Source organism: Mus musculus, chromosome 5, assembly GCF_000001635.26.
Source record: "Mus musculus strain C57BL/6J chromosome 5, GRCm38.p6 C57BL/6J".
Taxonomy (NCBI): Eukaryota; Metazoa; Chordata; class Mammalia; order Rodentia; family Muridae; genus Mus; species Mus musculus.
The window spans coordinates 32,000,602-32,020,094 of record NC_000071.6 but is presented as its reverse complement, the minus strand read 5'-3'; the positions used below and the strand labels follow the sequence as shown (position 1 = coordinate 32,020,094).

Below are 19,493 nucleotides of genomic sequence, written 5' to 3'. Positions count from 1 at the left end.
CCTTAATCCACCTTTTCAACATTAGGAAAGTTCAAAAGACCCACAGCATGAAGGAATTCTCTCATAGCTGAGGTATCAAAGGGAATGTTGAAGAATTACAAAGCACCTCACTTTCAGGAAGAAACAAGAAGTTAGGATCCCTGCCTACCATTTCTGCCCAGACTGAGATTCTCATGATCATACACCCAGCGGGGGCCCTCTAACCGCCCCAGAAGAGCCAGTGGAGCTGTACTGCTATTGCCAATCTCTCTGAAATCATGGCACTTGCCTAGACCATGGTATTAGCTTATGGCATACTGGAAAAATGAGTGGGGCTAGTGAGACCACTGACTGTGCACTCCAGCTATTCCTATGACTGCCAAGAAAGGAAGCCTTAGCGAGGAGTAGGGAAGAGAAGATCTGTAAGCAGGTGTTGGTTTACATGCTATTTCCTTCAACTGTAGGCCAGAGGACAGGCGAATTGCATCCGTTTCCTCTTCCTGGAAAGTGAGGAAAGGAAAGTGACCCAACCTCACGGGCTGTTAAGAAAATGATACTGAGTTATGGGTGTAAAATACTCTGTACAGTGCTCTGTATATAGTGAGCACTTGATAAACAATAGTGTTTATATGTTGTAACTCTAGTATCACCTATACCGGAGGCCATGTTCTATTATTCCAGTGACCTCTGAATGGAAATGGGTGAGAAAGCATTGGCTGGTACTGAAGAAAGGCTACTTAAATTTCAAGCTGAGTTTTTTAATCTTTTCAACTTTTTGAAGTTATGGTAAAGTATACTGAGATTCAGATCTTCGCTAGTGGCATGGAGTGCGCTTACATAGGAGCACAACCATAATCACCATTCATCTCCAGAACGTTTTTCATCACTTTAACCCCTATTATAAACAAAGCTTCCTGATGGCCCAGATCCTAGCAACCTGTCTGATTTTCTATGTCTATGAATTTGACAACTCATGGAGGTGAAATCAAGCTGTATTTGTCACATGTGACATGAACTGTGTTTTGACATCCCCATTACTTCCCTTCCATCAGAGGACAAAGGCAAATTTTTAACCAAAGGTCATTCTTAGTCTAGAAGTCTCTTCTAAAAGCTCTTTTAGTACATCCTAAGTTAGAGCATGTCAAGAATTCAGATCACCTCTTTGTGAGAAAAAGCATGCAACACTGCTTTGTGAGTTCCAAACCAGTTCTCATTGATATGAAGCCAGAGGACAGAGAAACCTGTATATCAGGGCAAATAGTCCAGAGCCATCTGGACTGGGGAAGACCAGGGGTTTCTGGCTTGGAATGGACACTGTTCCATGTGAGTTCCATGCACTGTTGGCCCATGCATTCATCTGGTTGCCTACAGGCTCCTAAGTACTGGCCTCAGCATCTCCAGTTTATTCCTCTGAATAAAACCTTGCTTTAACTGGTGGCTTCTGCTGTTCAGATGCCTACAGAAGAATCCTGGAAACCTCCATTCTTTGTGTGTTGACCTCCACATGTGTGTGGAGGCCAGATAGCATCATCGTCAAATGCCTTCCTCAATCATCCCAGTCATCTTTTGAGACAAGATCTCTTGCTGAACCTAGAGCTCACCAACTGGCTAAACTGGTTGGCCCTGAGCTTCAGGGGATCGGCCTGGTTCACCCCTCCCCCAGCCCCACTAGGGTCACTGACATATTTGACCACACTCAGCCTTTTATATAGGTGCTAGAGATCCAAACTAAGGTCTTTGTGTTTGCACAACCCTCACTTTATCAGCTGAGTCATTTTCCCAGCCCAGAAACATCTTTATACTTTTGTACACACAGCCAAGACTTGGGAGGCAGAGGCAGGTGGATTTCTGAGTTCGAGGCCAGCCTGGTCTACAGAGTGAGTTCCAGGACAGCCAGGGCTACACAGAGAAACCCTGTCTCAAAAAATGAAAAAAAAAAAAAAGCTTTACTATTAAAAGATTTCTTTAACTAGTCTCTCCCCTTTCACCCTCTAGTAAAGACAGCTCTGGTTAGATTCAATTATTGTTTGCCAGGACTATCTTCCCATGTGTGTGCCATTCCATTCCAAACCGTCTTCTACAATACCAGAGGAATGTAACTGTAAAAAGCAAACATACTCTGCTTGCTTTCCTACCCAGCCCTCTTTCTTCCTATCCTTGGGATAAGGTCAAGCATTATCAGCCTGGTATGCAGAACTGTCTGTGTTCTGGCCTCTGGTGACCTTTCCAATGGAATCTCTCACCACTCCCCGGGATCCACCAGACACTTGAGAAATTGGAGTCATTTGCAGTTCTTCACAAACACTTGACCATTTCTTCTCTCAGGATCTTTGCTTGTGCTAATCTGTCTGCCTAAAGTGCTCTTCCAGCCCTCCTGCTTTAGTAAGTTGGGTGTCCTACCCCGTGTTCCCATGATAGCTGGTGGATACCTAGCATTATACTTTAAAGAATGTTTCATTGTTAAGTTGTGTTTGTTTGGCTTTTGAGACTGAGTCTCATTGTACACTTGTGATCCTAGCCCCTGAGCCTCCCAAGTGTGGGCATTACAGGTATGCACTATCATGTCTGTATGGTTTATATGTTCATTTGCCCCAAGAATGTGAGCCATTTCAGAGAAGATCCCAAGCATCCTGGCATCCCCATGGCTTAAAAATGCCTGAAGCACAAGAAGGTCAAATGACTGTGCAATGAGTAGACACCTTCGCAGGTCTACCTGGAGGCCACAGGGAAGAAGGAAGAAAGGGAGGGGTGGGGGAAGGCAAGGAAGGAGGAAGAAAAGGAGGCATAGAGCAAGGAAGAAGTAAGACAGCGTCTCTCCATCTATCTCAGTGCTGGATTTGAACTCGGGCCCTCATTCATAGTAGGCAGACACTCTGACTGATATTCCCAGCTCTCCATTTCTTGATAATATGATCATGTATCTAAAAATCCTAAGGAATCAACTAAAGCTCAACATAAAAGCAAAAATAACTGCCTTCTCTGAAAGCTCATGGTATTTAGAATATGCTAATCTGGAACTCACTATGTAGCCCAGGCTGACCTGAAACTCACATGGTCCACTAATATTTTTACAAAGATACTAAAGCAATTCAGTGGGGGAAATTGGGTCTTTTTGATCAATGTTTCTAGAATGAAAATTAAAAAAAAATATATACAAATCATGTCCCTCACTTCACACCATACATAAAGTTGAGGCAGAATACAGACCTGTATTCATGAATTAAAACTATGAACTTTCTACAAGGAAACAACTTAATTAGGGTGGGCTCTCTGCCTACCATGCTGCTACTGCTGCTCAAAGCTTGTCGAGGAGAAGTCTGGACTTCCAGTGATACCATCTCAAAAAAATTAATTTAATTTAGGAAAATTTGAATTGGATTAGGTGACTTAATTAAGCAGGATGCAAAAAAATGTTCTATAAAATTAAGAAGTGATAAAAAGAGACCTCATAAAAATTGTAAATGTAGTTTTTGGAAAGATGCAGTTAAACAAACAAACAAATAACAAATGGCTCTGTTAAAGTTTATAGAACACGTTACTGACAAATGGATCCCAGCCAAGTTTATAAAGAATTCTTAAGTCATAGATAGGGATAAGGCCCCATGGTATAGCATTTGCCCAACATGCTGGAGGCTCTGTGTTTGATTCCCAGGACAAGGGGAGGGGAGCTCAAAAACTGAAAAATGAGATAATAACATGCCAATTAAAAACAGAAAAAAGATTTCAACAGACCCTCCCATTTCCCACACACTCCCTCGGTGGTTAGCACACAGAGCACTCAGCAGCACTGCACATGAGGGATTGCATATTAAAAACCCCAGGACAGTCTCTCAGACCCCACTGTGGCTGCGATTAGAGACTGATGATAGCGAGAGCCGGAAGGCATGCGAAAGAACAGAAACCTCACGCTCTGTCGGGAAGACTGTAAAGAGTCACACTGCTTTACAGCATGGTGGTGGATGACTGAGTTAAACACACACTGGATGGGTGACTCAGCATTCCTACCCCACAGTTAACTAAGCAGAACTAAAAGCATTGTCAAAACAAAGATCTCCCTTAAATTACATCCAAGGAGCACTATTCGTAATCACCAGATACTGCAAAAAAACCAATATTCACTATCTGGGGTGGAATACTACTCAGTAACCAACAAGGACGCAACTCTAAAACACATAAGCCAACATGTACAGACCTCAAAACACACTATACAACAGAAAACAAGAAAAACATTATATCCGTGTGGTCCCACTATAAAGCAAATATTGTAAATTCTATAGTAGCAGAGCTGACAAATACATTCTGTAACTGCTAAAAATTCTATTCAAAGCTGACGTAAAGATTGAATGGCTCATAGTCTAAGTGAGGTAGCTAGTAACTCTCTGCAATGTCAGGTATTACATAGGGTAAGATCTTGCCTCTTTTAAGGGTGAATTGATACTCTTAACAGTTTCTTACCTCAGCAGATTTTCTTAACCATACTCTGAAAAGAAAAATAGAAGGTGATGTCCATAACTGAGGACCACCGCTTTTCTTTAGGGACACTTCCGAGATTCAGGGATCCTGTTTTGGATCCTGATCTGGACAAGCTAGCTGTAAAGACAATATGTCCGAGGGACTGGAGGGATGGCTCAGTGGTGGAGAGTGCTACTGATCTTCCACAGGATCTGGATTCAATTTTCAACACACGTCAGCAGCTTTACACTGTGTGTAACTCCAGACCCAGGGGATCCAGTACCCGTTGGACTCTGTGGTCACCTGCATGCATATAATGCACACAATCTCATGCACAAGAATAAACCTTGCAAAGAAGAAGGCATATCTGAGACCAACAGGGAAGCTTATAGGCAGACTGAGAATTACCTGACGTTAAAGAATTAGCTATAAGAATGTAGGATGCATTCCTTAGAAATCACCACTGTTAGAGATACACACAGATGCATACGGAAGTATTCATAGACGATACAAGAGATGTGGTTTACACTTGCTTCAAAATACTCCAGAGAATTCTAAAAGCAAATGACAAGGAGGTTTGGGAGAAGAGACAAGAGACAAAGCTGCAGTGCAGGTGTTGCACACACAAGGAGCCTGGGCGACTTCTGCTTTCACCTGTGCTTGTTACTTTCTCTATTGCTCGTGCACTGGGGCGTGATCTCACGTTCTTGCATGTGCTTGGCAAGTGTTCTACCATAAGCTATACAGACAGCTTACTTTTTACATTTTGAGATGGGACTCAGGTTGGTCTTGAATGTACATTGTACCGGATCCTTAGCATGGACTTGTGGGTCCTTCCAGCCTCAGACTCCTGATGTAGCTGGAATATAAGCTGGTACCACTAGGCCTTGCAGTGTTTTTTTATTTTAATTTTTGATTACATGCAATATTTGGAGGGGGCACACACGTAGAGGTCAGAGGAGAACTTTTGGGGTCAGTTCTGTCCTTTTACCATGTAGAGATCAAGTATAGGGGATTAGACTTAGTGGCAAAGAACCTTTTCATCTGCTGAGCCATCTTGCTGGCTCAATGCTCTTGTTTGTAAGGAGTCCTAGGTGCTCACAGTACGTCCACCACACAGAACTGCTTGCACCGTACTTAGCGAATAACCAATGGTGAGTGCGTAAAGGAGCACACACTTGGCCACAGTTCAACTCCTGCCCCTTGTCCTAGACCAGGGCCACTCCCACATCTGTATCACCTCCTGGGCCTGGGCGATTATGGGATCTTGCAGGTCCCTCTGAACTCTGTGTGATGAACCATTAGCCACATTCACTGTCTATGCTGAGTTTCGGACACTCAGTTGCTCATTAATTCTTTCATTAAACCATATAGTTTGTTCTTTCTATGGTCAGAGTGAATTTTTATCTCCAGCTTGTATATTTATGTTTCTCAGGAAGAGATCACAACTGCCACCACTAGGAATGTCACCTCTGGAGAAGTCCACTCACTCCTCAGAAGGGAGAGGTCATGTCTATTTGTGGGGCTTGACATTGACATTCTGCTCCTGATGTTGGGGCTTCCAGATTTGTCATGAAATTCTGAAGGAGTTTGAAAGTTGTCACACATACCTGGGGACATTACCAGTGGATTATCTGGAGCAGTGTCATAATGAAGCCATGGCTCAGTTCCGAGATTGAAGTCCTAGCTGTCACTGAATTTTACTGTGCCACAGTATGGTCTTTTGCTACACAGGGTAAAACTAGTAATGACTCATAGAAGGGTGCTAGGTGGATTAATAATCATGAGATAAACAAAGTACTGATCAGCGCATCTGGGGCACAGCATACCCAGAGTTTCTGTTATAGAGATGACTATTATTGTCAACAGCCACAGTTCTGCACCAAAGATTGCCTGTAAGTCATCAATGGTACCTTTTTAATGCTAACTATGCAAAAATCATTTCACTCAAGGAGATCAATACCATAAGTTATTGTGAATGTGGCTTTCTTTCTAAGCAGGAGGCCTACGTTGGTTACAACTTGTTAATTGGAAAGCAGCCTAGTACATTTTGGGGTCAAAAATGACTGAAACTTTTCAGGAACTCTGATCAGAAAAATTCACTTTCAAGATTACTTTACTCCACTAGTTACCATGAAGGAGAACTGTGCCACAGGTTCAAGGGGGCACAGAGAACACGAATCTACATTGACTGTAGGTCTGACTCACAGCCCCCTCCTCAAAAGACATCCCTTTGGTTCTCTAAAAAGGTGTTATTGAAGTCTAAGAATTCACAAGGGAATATTACCCAGGAAGGTTTGTGAATGAAATTTTCAACCTAGAGCCAGAAGTTGCAAATAGGCTTTTAGAAAGTGAACTCCAAAGAAGAAGGAAGTTTCAATTTGAGTCAAAGTAGTGATGGTGGTTGCTCGGGGCCAGAGCTCTGAGCTGGGAACCCGGGGAGGAAGGCATGTTGCATGTGTAGCTGAGAACTGCCTGTCTCCACCATTAGCTTCACACAAGTCCTGGGTTAAGACCAATCAAAATGTGTGAGTTAGTTAAAAGGCCCAGGAGTCCCATGATAACAAGGAGGCTTGTTTTCCCCTTCTGTTTTTCCACATATTTTAGCACTCTGAACAATAGAAGGAATAGACAGGTTTTATTTCTTGCTAATAATCAACTAGTTCCTGTTGCTCTCATAGTTATTAATATTACAAATGATTATATAAAACTAAGAATCTCTCACATGAGAAGTAAATATGCCAATCCTACATAAACATTGTGAAGTACAGCTCTGGTTTAAAACAATTTCTAATACATATCATTGTGGTTCCCACCCTCAGTCACTTTACCAAGTCTGATCTCTTCAAGTACATTCATTAATATACCTAAAAGTGGGATTTGGACCCAAAAAAGTAAGTCACTTTTGAGAAACATCACAGCTTGGGGGTTACTGAATTACCTGGCAGCCAACTTTTTTGTGCCTGCTAGATTATGCCATAGGGCACCCTGCTTCTGCAGCAAGGGCATACAGCACTGTGCTCAGGGCAGAGGCAGCTGAGAGGATGGCTTTACTCTTAGTGGTATTGACTGTGACCCCATCCAGGAACTCCCCTGGGCTGTACTAGGAAGCACGCAGCTGGACAAAAGCAGCCCAGATCGGGCCCTTGTAGCGATTACAGGCTTCTGGGCTTTACTTACACCTTCAAAAGCTCTCTTGATTTCTATATTATTGGCCTCATGTACAGAAAGGATTGTTCCAATAACTAGCAGAGTTAGTCTGAAGTTGTCAAGTTTCTCTGACTTCATAAATATTAAGTTCTGCTAGAGACTGAACCCTTTGAGAAACAATATTTATATCCTTAATATAAGCTTTGGAGCTACAAATGAGAAAAGAAAGAGATACACAGAAAAGACAGGTGATGAACGAGAGAGAGAGAGAGAGAGAGAGAGGAAGAAGGAGGAGGAGAGGGAAGAAGAAAGGAGAGGAGAGGAGAGGAGAGGAGAGGAGAGGAGAGGAGAGGAGAGGAGAGGAGAGAAGTTGGGAGGGGGAAGAGATCAGAACAAGATTCGTCATTCTTAGGACCCTATGAAGCCCACTACTCGCCTGACTCCTCCACGACAACTGCAGGGAAGTAGAGCTGCCCAAGTCTCATGAGAGGACACAACACAATGGTGCACAGAGGAAATCCTTCCTTTACAAACGAGAGTGTTATAGCAACTATAATGTGTTACAGTTAACATACCCTCGTATGACAGACACATGGGACAATTACTAGCACAAACAGTGTGTGTGGGGGGCAGAGCTGCTACATCCTACTAGCTTTAAGTCACTATTAATCTGAAGTAGTCTATGCCAATCCAAAGATGCACATGAAAATCTTGAGAACCAACTACTAAGAAAGTATCTAAGAAACAGCAACCACTAGAAAGAACCCCCGAACACATAGACCATCATGCCCCAGGCGCTGAGGCCTTCTGCAGACCTCCTTCCTTGTAGGTTTCTTCCTTGGCTTTTCAATGGCCTGCCCATTAAAGTCTTGGGTGAAATGTCACCTCCAGGAAGAGACCTCTCTATTATACTGAAGACTCGACTCTGCCATCACAGTTCTGGTCCCATCTGAAACATATGCACTCATATTTGCTTGGTAGCATTACTTTATTTTCTACATCACTGATATACATCAGGCGAATCAGAAAACACTGTGTTAGAGCAGCATACAGCTGTATTTCACCTTTGCCTGGTTCTATCAGCGAGGCTGGGGCTGGCACACGCTCTCTGCAAAGGGAGAAATGACAGCTTTTAGGCCATGTAGGCCATGCACCTCCTCCACTGCGTATTCTTTCCCTTCTCTCTTCCTTTTGCTTCTTAACAACCTTATAAAAACATGGGACATTCTTCTTGGCTGGGTACTACATCAAAACAGGCTGAGGCCTGCAGGCTGCAGTTGTCTGCCCTGTGCTATACTACTATGAGATGCCTGGAGACCAAGCCTGAGGGATGCACGCCCACCCACACACACCTAACCGGAGTATTGAATATGAAAATGCACACAGTTGACCTTACAGGCTATGGAGAAAGAGAGGAGAAAAATGGACAGACAGACTGCAGTTGACAGACATTTCCTCAGGAGATACAGCACACTGTCCAGGCCAGCTCTACAACGATTTACAGATACTGGGAAAGACATCTTGTCAGTCATAGCTTCCACCCACTTCTCCCTTCAAGTCCTGATCTCAACTCAGCCACCATGAGCCACATGCTGGTACTTGCAGCTGCCTGGAGCCAATAAATAAGGGAGGTGGCTTCCCCAGGGATGCTGTGTTCTGTGTCATTGGCATACCTTGCTATAAGCTCTCTGACCACCAGCATTCTGAACTGCTGCTGCCTTGTGGGTTCCATCCACTACCAGAGGTAAGGATAACTTGGCAGACACAGATAGACCTGCCCAATCACGGTAAGTACTTCTCATATAGTGACCAGGAAACCTCTCTAGCAATTTCTGGGAGGAGAGAGAATGGTTCTCCTGCTGTGGTTATGACTCCAGATACAGATCAAGGACAAGGAGAGGTAGGAGTGAGCAGCTGGGAAGGCTGTACAGCCATATTCAGAAGTATGAGAATGCCAGGGTGTTGCGGTGTTGCCTGGGGAGCCCAGAATGTGGATAGCATCTCTTCTTAAGGCATTCTTGCTTCTGTACATCCAAGCAGACTGAGGCCAGCACCATATGGCTCAGGAGAGGGTGCCTTTCCTCTGGTGTCCCTGGGCTCACTGAGCACAGGAGCTGCCCTGCTGACACTTGGCTTGATGAGCTAGGAGAATGCGAGGATGCAGAGGGAGTCAGAGAAGCTGTTTCATGTTCTGCTAGGTCTTCAACCTCCATGACATTGTGGAGCCACCCACGGGAGACCAGCTCTATCTGGCTCTATCTCCAAGCGCTTCCTTCCTCCTCTTTCACATGTTGAGATCCCAGAATAATTCACTGCAGTGTTCTTTGTCAAGTCCCTGCCACCCCATATTCACCTCCCATCTTTATAACAGGGGAAAAAAATAAAGAGGAACAAATGGTCCCCTGGGCGTTGGAACCAAGTGAGCAGATGCTTCCAAAGGAAGGTAAGTGTCAGATGCATAACCGTGTATGTAGCTGAGGAAAACACATTATCTAATCATGCTCCAGTGTGCCGCAGCAGGTCCTAAGTCTTAGATAAGAACAAGGCAATGGATGGGGATGATGTGTTTCAAGGCAGGCTGTGAGTTAGGGAAGGGGTAGGAAATAGCATCAAAGGCCCTTGATTTACAGCCTTTATCCTCCAGTAGAGCCAACACTATGTAGGCAGTGACACTAAGGGACAAGGGAGTGAACAGCCTGGGGAGGAAAGGGGTGACAGTTTGGGAAAACATTTGTGAAAACACAAATGAAACCCCAGGTTTTAAGGCAGCCATTCTAAGGTGTGCCTGAGGAGTCTGTTTTTGAAGAAGGCAGTTCACAGCTACATTAAAATATGACGGGGTTACAATTTTAACGTACAACTTGGTGGAAAGGAGTCATGAGCAATACTGGACACACAATGCCAGGGAGATGATATTATTCAGGAGATCCATAGCAGTAGCACTTACTGTGACTACTGAAGGTACTGACAGAGGGTTGGCAGGAGCCATGATGTAAGGGCTCTTTTATCCCAAACATCAGTGCAAGCAATGACTTCCTCAGTCACTTGGTATGGTTTGCCCCTTTAGGACTCTTGGGCCGGATGCTGGTTCCCAGTGCAGTGCTATCAGGTTGTAGAATCTTTGAGGGCAGGCCTATGGGAAAGTGGTTAGAGCACTGGAGTACATGTTGGAAAAGATTAGTGCCATTCTCATGGGAATGAATCGTTATGAAGCTAAGACACACAATACATTGGACATTCTGTATGCAGTAGGTTCCTTTTGCTGCCATACTGTAATCCAGCCAAGGAGCCTGGAATACAATGTAAGACTCTGGACTTCTAATGCTATGAGCTATACAAACTGCTCTTTTTTATAAAGTAACTGTCCTTGGGTATATTGTTATAGTAACAGGAAGTGGACTAATACATGCCATTTTGAGTTGCATGCTGGAAAAAAAGACTAGGACTAAGGGATGTGAAGAAGATATTTTCCTTTTATGCCTGATATGGCTGGACTGAAAAAAAACATGACTAGGAAATAGAAGTAAATTTTACGAAAAATATCTGTGCTGTCAGGCTACTTCAAGAAGAAGGAGCTGCTTGAAGTATTCACTCAGTTTATTACCGGGTTATCCACAGCCATTCTGGCAGCATCTGATGACCACCACGACCACGGCCGCTGGAGGCAAAGTGTAGCCGACTGTGGATGAGTTAGGTTAGATAGTCACATCAGGCAATGCTTTCAAGTCCTGAGAGATCATCTGATGCTGCAATTGGGATCTGGGTATCAGGTAAGAAAAGTAGTAATTTTGAGGCTTCCTTTCCCAGTGTACTTTTAATTGTGGGCTAAATGCCATATGGCAATGTCTGCAGGAAGCCTAACATCAGCCTTCCCATCCACCACGCATGTTTGAACAAACTAAAGCAGAAGCAGCCTGACCCAGTGATCTGAAAAAGGTGGAGCTGGAGGCATGCCCAAGCTGGAGCTCTCTTTCAAACTGTTTATCTGCACACATAATTAATACAAAATGCCTTTTCCAGATTTAATGTTTAAAAAAAAATGTCCTAATGGAGAATGTGCTACCAAGCAAGAGCACCGTACAATGCTGGAGCACCGTACAAGCTGGGAATAACACTGAGAAGGAAGAAGTTTCATCCTCAAACACACAGCCAGCTCTCCACAGGCTCGGTGAGGTATGCCAGTATCAGGTTCCAAAGGGAGCCTTTCCTCCCATCTTGTGGGCATTTAGGGGCTTCATCCCTTACCATTTGCTGGTATGAAATCAGGTTTCAAAAAAAAAAAAAAGAATTTGAAACTATTTTAATCTAAAATTACAATTAGAAACCTAAGCCTGCTGGGGAAGAAAACGCTCCAGAGTCGATATCTGTACATTGTTTGACACCATCTATTTAGGGCCAAAGTATCCCTTCTTAATATGGATTAGTGAGATGTAAGGAAGCTCTGCCTCTGCAAGAAGCCAGCTTGAACCCTTGCTTTTGTTCTAGCTCAAGCTGGAAAAGCTGGAACTCCTTGGCTGTCGACTTAAGCAAAAACATTATACACCAAGTCGCCAAGGAACGTAGGGTTTAGTTGACCTGCAGCTTATGCCTGATGCCCCGGGTCACTGGTTCCTCTACAGCAAAGCACTATGATCTAAACCATCCACAAGCGAGACGGACCAGTGATTACTGACCCACTACTGATTGATTATATAACAACCATTTACATTTGACTACAATGTGGAAAACCATCACAGGCTACTGGGGAAGCACAGAACACTGCCTCCTATGTTCTGTGTCACTTACTAGTGACCAGAAGGCCAACGCGAGTCTGCTCTCAGCAATCCTGAAAATATAGAGACCTGACACCAGATACATATTTTGAAACAGAAATCTGTCTAGGGTAGGGTCACTGTATCTTGGCAATAGTGACATTTTGTATTTTCTGTTGTGAGGGGCTGTTCTGGGACAGAAGGACATTCAAACTGTTAGCTGATCACTGGACCCATCATCCACTGTGACAGTAAGAAACGTCTTGTCAGATGTCTTCTGTGGGGCAACATCACATTAAAGGATGAGAAACAATGGTTTGGAGAAAATATGACTTCAATATAAATATATACATGGTAAAATGAAATGGACCACGTGGAAGCACCAAAGGTTCTCACACTGATTATTGCATTCCTAAGTGTATGTGCACAGCCAAAGTATACTCACTGTGGACAAGAAAACAAAAGTCTTTCCACATCAGCAGCAGAGTAAGTTTTGTGAAGCCTTCTGCATCATATTCCACGACACCTCTAAGTAAGAAAACACACAAATAAACCCTCATAAAAAAGCTTTAAAAGCAATGGAAGTTAAGACTCTATTTAAAAGGCAAATGAACACAGACTTAAGACCCAGAAGCATGGCAAGGGTCTAGGTTTTGGAATGACAACACTAAGGCTCACGTTGCAGCCCTGCCACTTCCTACTGTTTATGACCTCACTCCAATCTCTTAACCTTTAGACACTTAGCTTCCTCATCTAGCAGGAAATTATGATATTGGTAAACCTTTTAATAGGACTGTGAAAAACTGACCAAGACAAACCATGAAATGGAAACATCAGTCATCAGTTATGAGTAAAAAGACAAACTATGAAACCAGTCCACTGAGCATGATGCCGCATGCCTTTTATCCCAGTATTTGGGAGGCAGAGACAGGTGGACCCCTGCATCTCTATGAGTTTGAGGCCAGCCTAGTCTGCATCGCTAGTTCAACAGCTGTGCTACAAAGATAGACCCTGTCTCAAAACAAAACAAAGCCAGGTACAGATGACATTACCATACCATATGTCACCTGACTACTTGGACAATGAGTTCAAGTCTCACTTTACCTAGAGGCTAAACAAGAATGATACTGACAGTATAACTGAGACTGTACAATGAATTCTTGCATTGGAACCTTAGCTTCTATCTTCGCAACAAAGCAGCAGCATCAGTGGGAAGTTCTGTTGGGGGTGCCAATGCACAACAGCTCCTCACTTGCTGAGGGGGCTGGCAGAACCTGGTGGGCTTGCCTCATCAATTTCTGACAAGATCAGAGTGCCTAAAGGATGTTGTCACCAAAGTGTGACAATATTGTTCATGAACTGGTGAACAGAAGACACTCATTCACACAATTGAGTCCCTGAAGCCTTAGAGATGTCTCCTCCCGACTAGTCAATGATATTGACGGTTCCCAGTTGAATACTGAGACATTTCAGGAGACAGACAGATCAGGTGAGCCCCTCAAGGATGGTCTGTTTGTCGCTCAGACCTAAACCAACAATTCTGTCCTATGAATGTATAATTAACCTAATACTGTAACAGTGAGGGCTGAACTCTTTAATCCACTTCCTCATAGGCAAAAACAAAATATAATGCCTTCTGTGCCTAAACACATAATATGGTAATACAGTGGTAATCACTTGTACTTTAGTAACTACATACAAGTGATGCTGTTATTATAATATGTGCATAATAAAATATACAAAGTGTTTATTAAAAGAGAGTAACATTAAAAACACATGAAAATTCATTTTTCCTACTTTTCTTCTGCCCTAATGGATGTGTGTAGCTCATGGTGTGCACATTCCATTTTGTCGGTCACTGTGTTAGTGTCTTCATTTTAAGGCATAGATGGCCAAGGTAATCTACTCAAAGTTGAGAGTACTAATATTTACTACCACTATTATGTATAATGTTAGGTCTCCTTCCCCATCTGTGAGGACTGCTGGTGGCAGTCCTGTCAGGATCCCTAAGTCCTGGGGAAGTGTGATGTCTGCCTTGCTGTTCCCTCTTCACTGGGACTTTTACACATGGGACTTCACTGGGTCACTAATCTTCCAGGTTTCAGGGCTACCTACAATACATTTATTTATAAAGTGCCCCATATCTATCATCAGTTGAATGGACAACCAAAATGTGCTTCACAACAATGGGATTTCATTTCTCCATTAAGGAGGACGAAATCCCGGCACCTGTAGGAAAATGGATGGAACTGGAAATCATTACATTAAGTGAAATAAAGCAGACTCAAAAAAGACAAATGGCACATATATTTCTCATATCTGTGGAATCTACATTTAAATGTGTATATGTAGGTCATGAAAGCAGGCAGAGGAGCAGGAGAAGGGAGGAAAGTCTGAGGAAGAATCAAGTAATGAGATACATGTGACATGAAAGGGAGAAGGAGGTTATTGGGGGTGGGTGGGGAGGACCAGGACCAGCAAGGAAAGACAGGGTACGGGGAGGGTGCGCAGAACAAAGGAGAGGGACATGTGTGCGTGGAAAATGAATAATGAAACCCATTACTTATATGCTAACCTAAAAATTAATTTTAAAATTGTAGCCCCCTACCCCCAAAAAAAAGAAAGGAAGGAAGGAAGAAAGAAAGAAAGGAAGAAAGAAAGGAAGGAAGAGAGAGAGAAAGAAGAAAGAAAAGAAAGAAAATAAAAGTCGTGGCAATTAGAAGGCATTGGAGGTGAAAGTGTAGAATCAGCCCCAAGCTCCACTAGAAGTGGGCTCTATGCCCATTATGGCTGCAAAGAACACTACCATGGTGGCTGTAGTTGGGAGCACACAGTGCTGCTCAGAAAGCATAGTTGGTTCTATTATTTGCTAATGAATGCTAAAAGCTAAGCCATCCTGGGAGCTCTAGGGTAAGCACCACAGCCAGAGTGGAAGAGAGACAGCATCCCATGTAAGAGCCAAACACACAAGGCAGAACTTACGTGCCAAAGTGACTGAGGAAAGCTGCGATGTACTCTCTTCTTTTGTGATAGCCTTGAATCACATACTGTACCTGGAATGTGAACCCAAACTGGGAATTAGTACAGAAAGACTGAAAATGCTCTAGTATGAAAAACTGGAAAGGCTCAGAAAAGCAGTAGGAACAGGAAAATGAACACCTCTATTCCCACCCTATATTCAACAACTGTGAGTATTTTGCCTAGCTGTGTCATCCAGCTGTCTATCAACCTGTCAATCAATCTTGCTAAAACATTTCAAAGGAAATTAGAGACATTCTGATGGTTCACCCCAAATTCTTCATTTAGTATGCAACTCAAAAAAAAAATCGACATTCTCCTTAGAAAGCCACAAATACAGTTGCCATACTCAGCAGGTTCAGTGAGTATTCTGATGTCATTGGCTACCCTGTCTACATCAGCTCTTCTTCATCGCCTCCAAAACCTTGTTTTCAAAACACTGTTTAACTCAGGACTGGAAATGTAATATGCTTATATTTTAAAAATCTTTTAATCACATAATAACAGCATGTATGTCCCATGTATGACACATACTGGCACTTATCTGTCTGTCCATACTAGCATGCATAAATAGCATTGCCTTTTCAGAGATTGGGTTAACTTTCTTATAGACTTAATTTTCTGTCTCCTTTACCCTCTGAGTTTTCTTATACACTGGGAGTTAAGAGCTAACAGTATGATTAGATTATATTAATGGTTTTTGGCAAAAAGTCTTCCTAGGTAATACTGGACTTCATTATTTGGTTAAACAACTCCATTGTAAAGGGATGCTCTCCCTTGCCGCTGTGAGAAAATGCCATAGAATACATACACACATACACACCCTACTTCTCAGGAGGATCAATCTACAAATGCATCTTTTTTAAAAATTTATTTTTACGTGCATTAGGTGTTTTGCCTGCATGTATGTCTGTGTGACATATATCCACAGGAATCTGATGTATAGACAGCTGTGCACTGTCATGTGGGTGCTGGGATTTGAACCTAGCTCCTCAGAAGAGCAGTCAATGCTCTTAACTACTGAGGCATCTCTCTAGCCCCAGACAGGCATAGCTCTTGAAGTATGTGAAGGCTTGGTCCTCATGAACCATTCACCTAATGGTTTCAGGATTAGTTGAAATATTCTTGTCTGACTTATTTCATTTGAAGTTTAAAAATGTTGATCTAAAAAAGTTCTATTATTCCTTTTGCATTTATCAGCAGACATTCTTTATAAAGAAATGTCATTAAGTGGAGCTTTTTGGTTATCTTGAACTCCTAGTGAAAAGGTAAGATAAAATTAAAAGGGTAAAATAATACTTTATTCTTTCAAAAATCTTAATATTCAGAATGAGAAGTATTACAATAGGTGATTTATTTTACATTTTTGTATATCCTTGTTAGCAGGAAATGACAGTTTCTACAAAAAATGTTAAATCATTATGCTAGATAGTTGAAAGTTAGTTATTTATACAATACCTTCTACCATAAAAACATGCTTTACAATGGTCTCACTGTAGCTGAGAGAAAGAATGAGAGAGACCACCAAAACTGTTTAGATTGGCTGCAGCCACACTGTGTCCCCAGGGCTAAGGAGGGTCAGGATAAAGTTCTTGGCATCTCCTTGACACAGTGGTCCTGATAGCCAGGCTCTACCTTCAAGAAGTAAAACAATTCTATTTATATAATCGCGGTTTATGTCAATTCACACAAACAGTGCTTACTTTGCAGGCTTAATGCAGGATCAGATGTTATTTTCAGAAAAGAAAAACAGATGATAACTTTGCTTAAGTGGCTTTGTTTAAAAAAGGGATGAAAACAGTTCTGTGTACTTGATTTTAAAAACAGAAAAGCATTTTAACAGAAACCCACAACAAAACTGGCTATAAAGATAGATTCCGATGTAATTATGGAAATTCATTTGAAGAGACTGCTCCTAAAAGCAGTCCATGCTGTCCTCGTTTAGAATAAACAGAGGAACACAATTTTAAGGACAAGTAAAATTAATGAAAGGGAAGCAGATAAGGAAAACAGACTGATTCTTATATTTCTGAGAAAACCATACTCTTTTTTTTCTTTTCTTTTCTTTTCTTTTCCTTTCTTTTCTTTTCTTTTTCTTTTTCTTTTTCTTTTTTTTTTTTTTTTTTGAGGAAAATGTATGACTAGAAATTAATCTCAATTGGGGAACTTTAAAAAGGCCTTTCTTCTCAGTTCTGGAAGACATAATTTACATTTTTCTCCAGAATTCTGGGACACAGATTTGAAGGCACTGCAAAGCCCCGGAATGTAAATAAGAATCCTGCCCTCCATGCTGGCTTAGAGGGGAGCAGCGAATGGGGGGAGGGGTTGTCTCAGCAGAAGCCACCACTCCAAGGAGCTCAGTACCTCAGAATCTGGGCCAGTCCCACTCACTGTTGTCTTGCCAGATTTCAGTTTCCCTGACATTTAAGAAATAATACTAAAGCCTCTGAAATATTATTGTTCTTTAAAAATATGTCCTATATAGAGATGAGCTATCTTCTGAATGAGAGAGATAAACAAAAGATCTATTTTCCCAGCCAATATGAACACGTCAACAGGAGCAAAGAAAACAGCACTTTGGCAATTAAACCAACTGAGTCACAGTCCATGTGGGAGGGGTGACTAGTGTGTTAAATTTCTAGTTTTCAGCTAAATATCATGGCTAGACATTGACAAGTATATTTTCATACTTTTGGGAAATAGTGGACCACCAAACTCAGCTACATGTTCACGAATACAGCTGAGGGAAGGCTTTAGATCATCTGATATGGCAGGTAGAAGGCCAGCTGACCCAGAATGCTTACTCCAGAGGAGCAAAAGCTCTGGTCAACTGCTCCCAGGCACGATAAGAATGAAGGACAGACAATTAATGGGTGAGATAAGAAAGCAGAGAGAACTGAAGGCCGTTTTAAAGAATTATCTTGACATGAACTGGTTGCAGACACATGTATTATACACCAGATGACTGGGAGAAGGGGGTTCACAAATGTAAAACCATAAGAATGCACAAGAGGCATCCAAATGCATGTAGGGGATATGGGAAACTTTAAGTGATGATTAAGTCACCATGTGTGAAGGGACGGGATGAATATAAGACAAGCAGTGGAGGTTGGGTCATCAGAAAAGGGGGAGGAAGAAGACAACAGAGAAGGAGAAACACGAACTGTCTGTCCTTCAGAGTAGACAAGGGAAAGGTGGCTGGCACACAAACCATGAGCTGACAGCTGTTGCAGGGTACCGGAGCGGGGTTCTCCGTAGACAGGGGTCAGGGACTTGCTTTTTACCTTGTTGGTGAGCAGGTGGCACACTTGAGGCACATAATCAATGAGACATCCTCCTCCGGGGAAAGCAGGGATGTGAAGAGCAGAGGAGCCTCCGAGTGCACTGAAAGGACAAGAGCACAGGACCTTGTCTTAGGGCCGAGGCACACAGGGCACGATGCCCCAAGCAGACCTGCCATCTCACCCAGTATGGCCACCAGCTGCTGAGGGCTAATGAGAATGGGAATAAGGCCTTCACACAATGATTAAATGGTTGTATTTTAATTCATTTTGTTGCAACAGGTTATATATCATAAAGAACAACTCAAGATGGTATCACACAGCAGTATAAACCTACAGCTTCTACCTGGCCCAGCTAAGTGTCCGAGCAGTAGCAGGCAGACATTATTTAAACACATTTTTATGCTCATTGTGTTGATGTAGTGCAGGACAAAGATAAGTTATTCATCAAACCCTGGGCCTGAGCCACAGGGAAGTGGAAAGCCAGTTCTAGAGTTTATTGTATTGTAAAAGGCACACAAGACAAAGGGACAAGAACAAGTGGATGCAATCACTATTCACTGATTCAATCACTGATACACAATATTGATTCTCAAACAGTTGTTTCATACAGTGAAAACTTTCCCATAGAAATTAAGTGCACAATGATGAAAAGACAGTTGAGAACTTCACAGCAAGGATCTCACCCTTAGTCTGTCCTTTTGATCCCCATGTTGTCCTTCTTTTTGTTTTATTTTAATGTACATGTTTCTATACTGTCCATAACCCCCCTGTAATATGCTGGGGAATAATAATGTGCTTATTTATTGTACAAGTCTCCCAGCTCCAGCATTGTGTGTGGAGAAGAGGATGTCACAGTAAC

The 19,493-nt window shown here is 42.5% G+C and overlaps 1 protein-coding gene across 6 annotated transcripts in view; it reads right to left on the bottom strand.

Moving 5' to 3' along the window:
* Positions 1-19,493, bottom strand: part of Babam2 (BRISC and BRCA1 A complex member 2) — a 386,973-nt gene that overhangs the window by 64,856 nt on the left and 302,624 nt on the right. For all 6 annotated transcript variants that reach the window (XM_011240687.3, NM_144541.1, NM_181279.1 and 3 more), the window contains 3 exons: positions 18,635-18,734; positions 15,315-15,385; positions 12,778-12,860 (listed from right to left, as the gene is read on the bottom strand). In XM_011240687.3, coding sequence (XP_011238989.1) covers positions 12,778-12,860; positions 15,315-15,385; positions 18,635-18,734 — 254 coding nt within the window. The remainder of the gene's footprint in view (positions 1-12,777; positions 12,861-15,314; positions 15,386-18,634; positions 18,735-19,493) is intronic.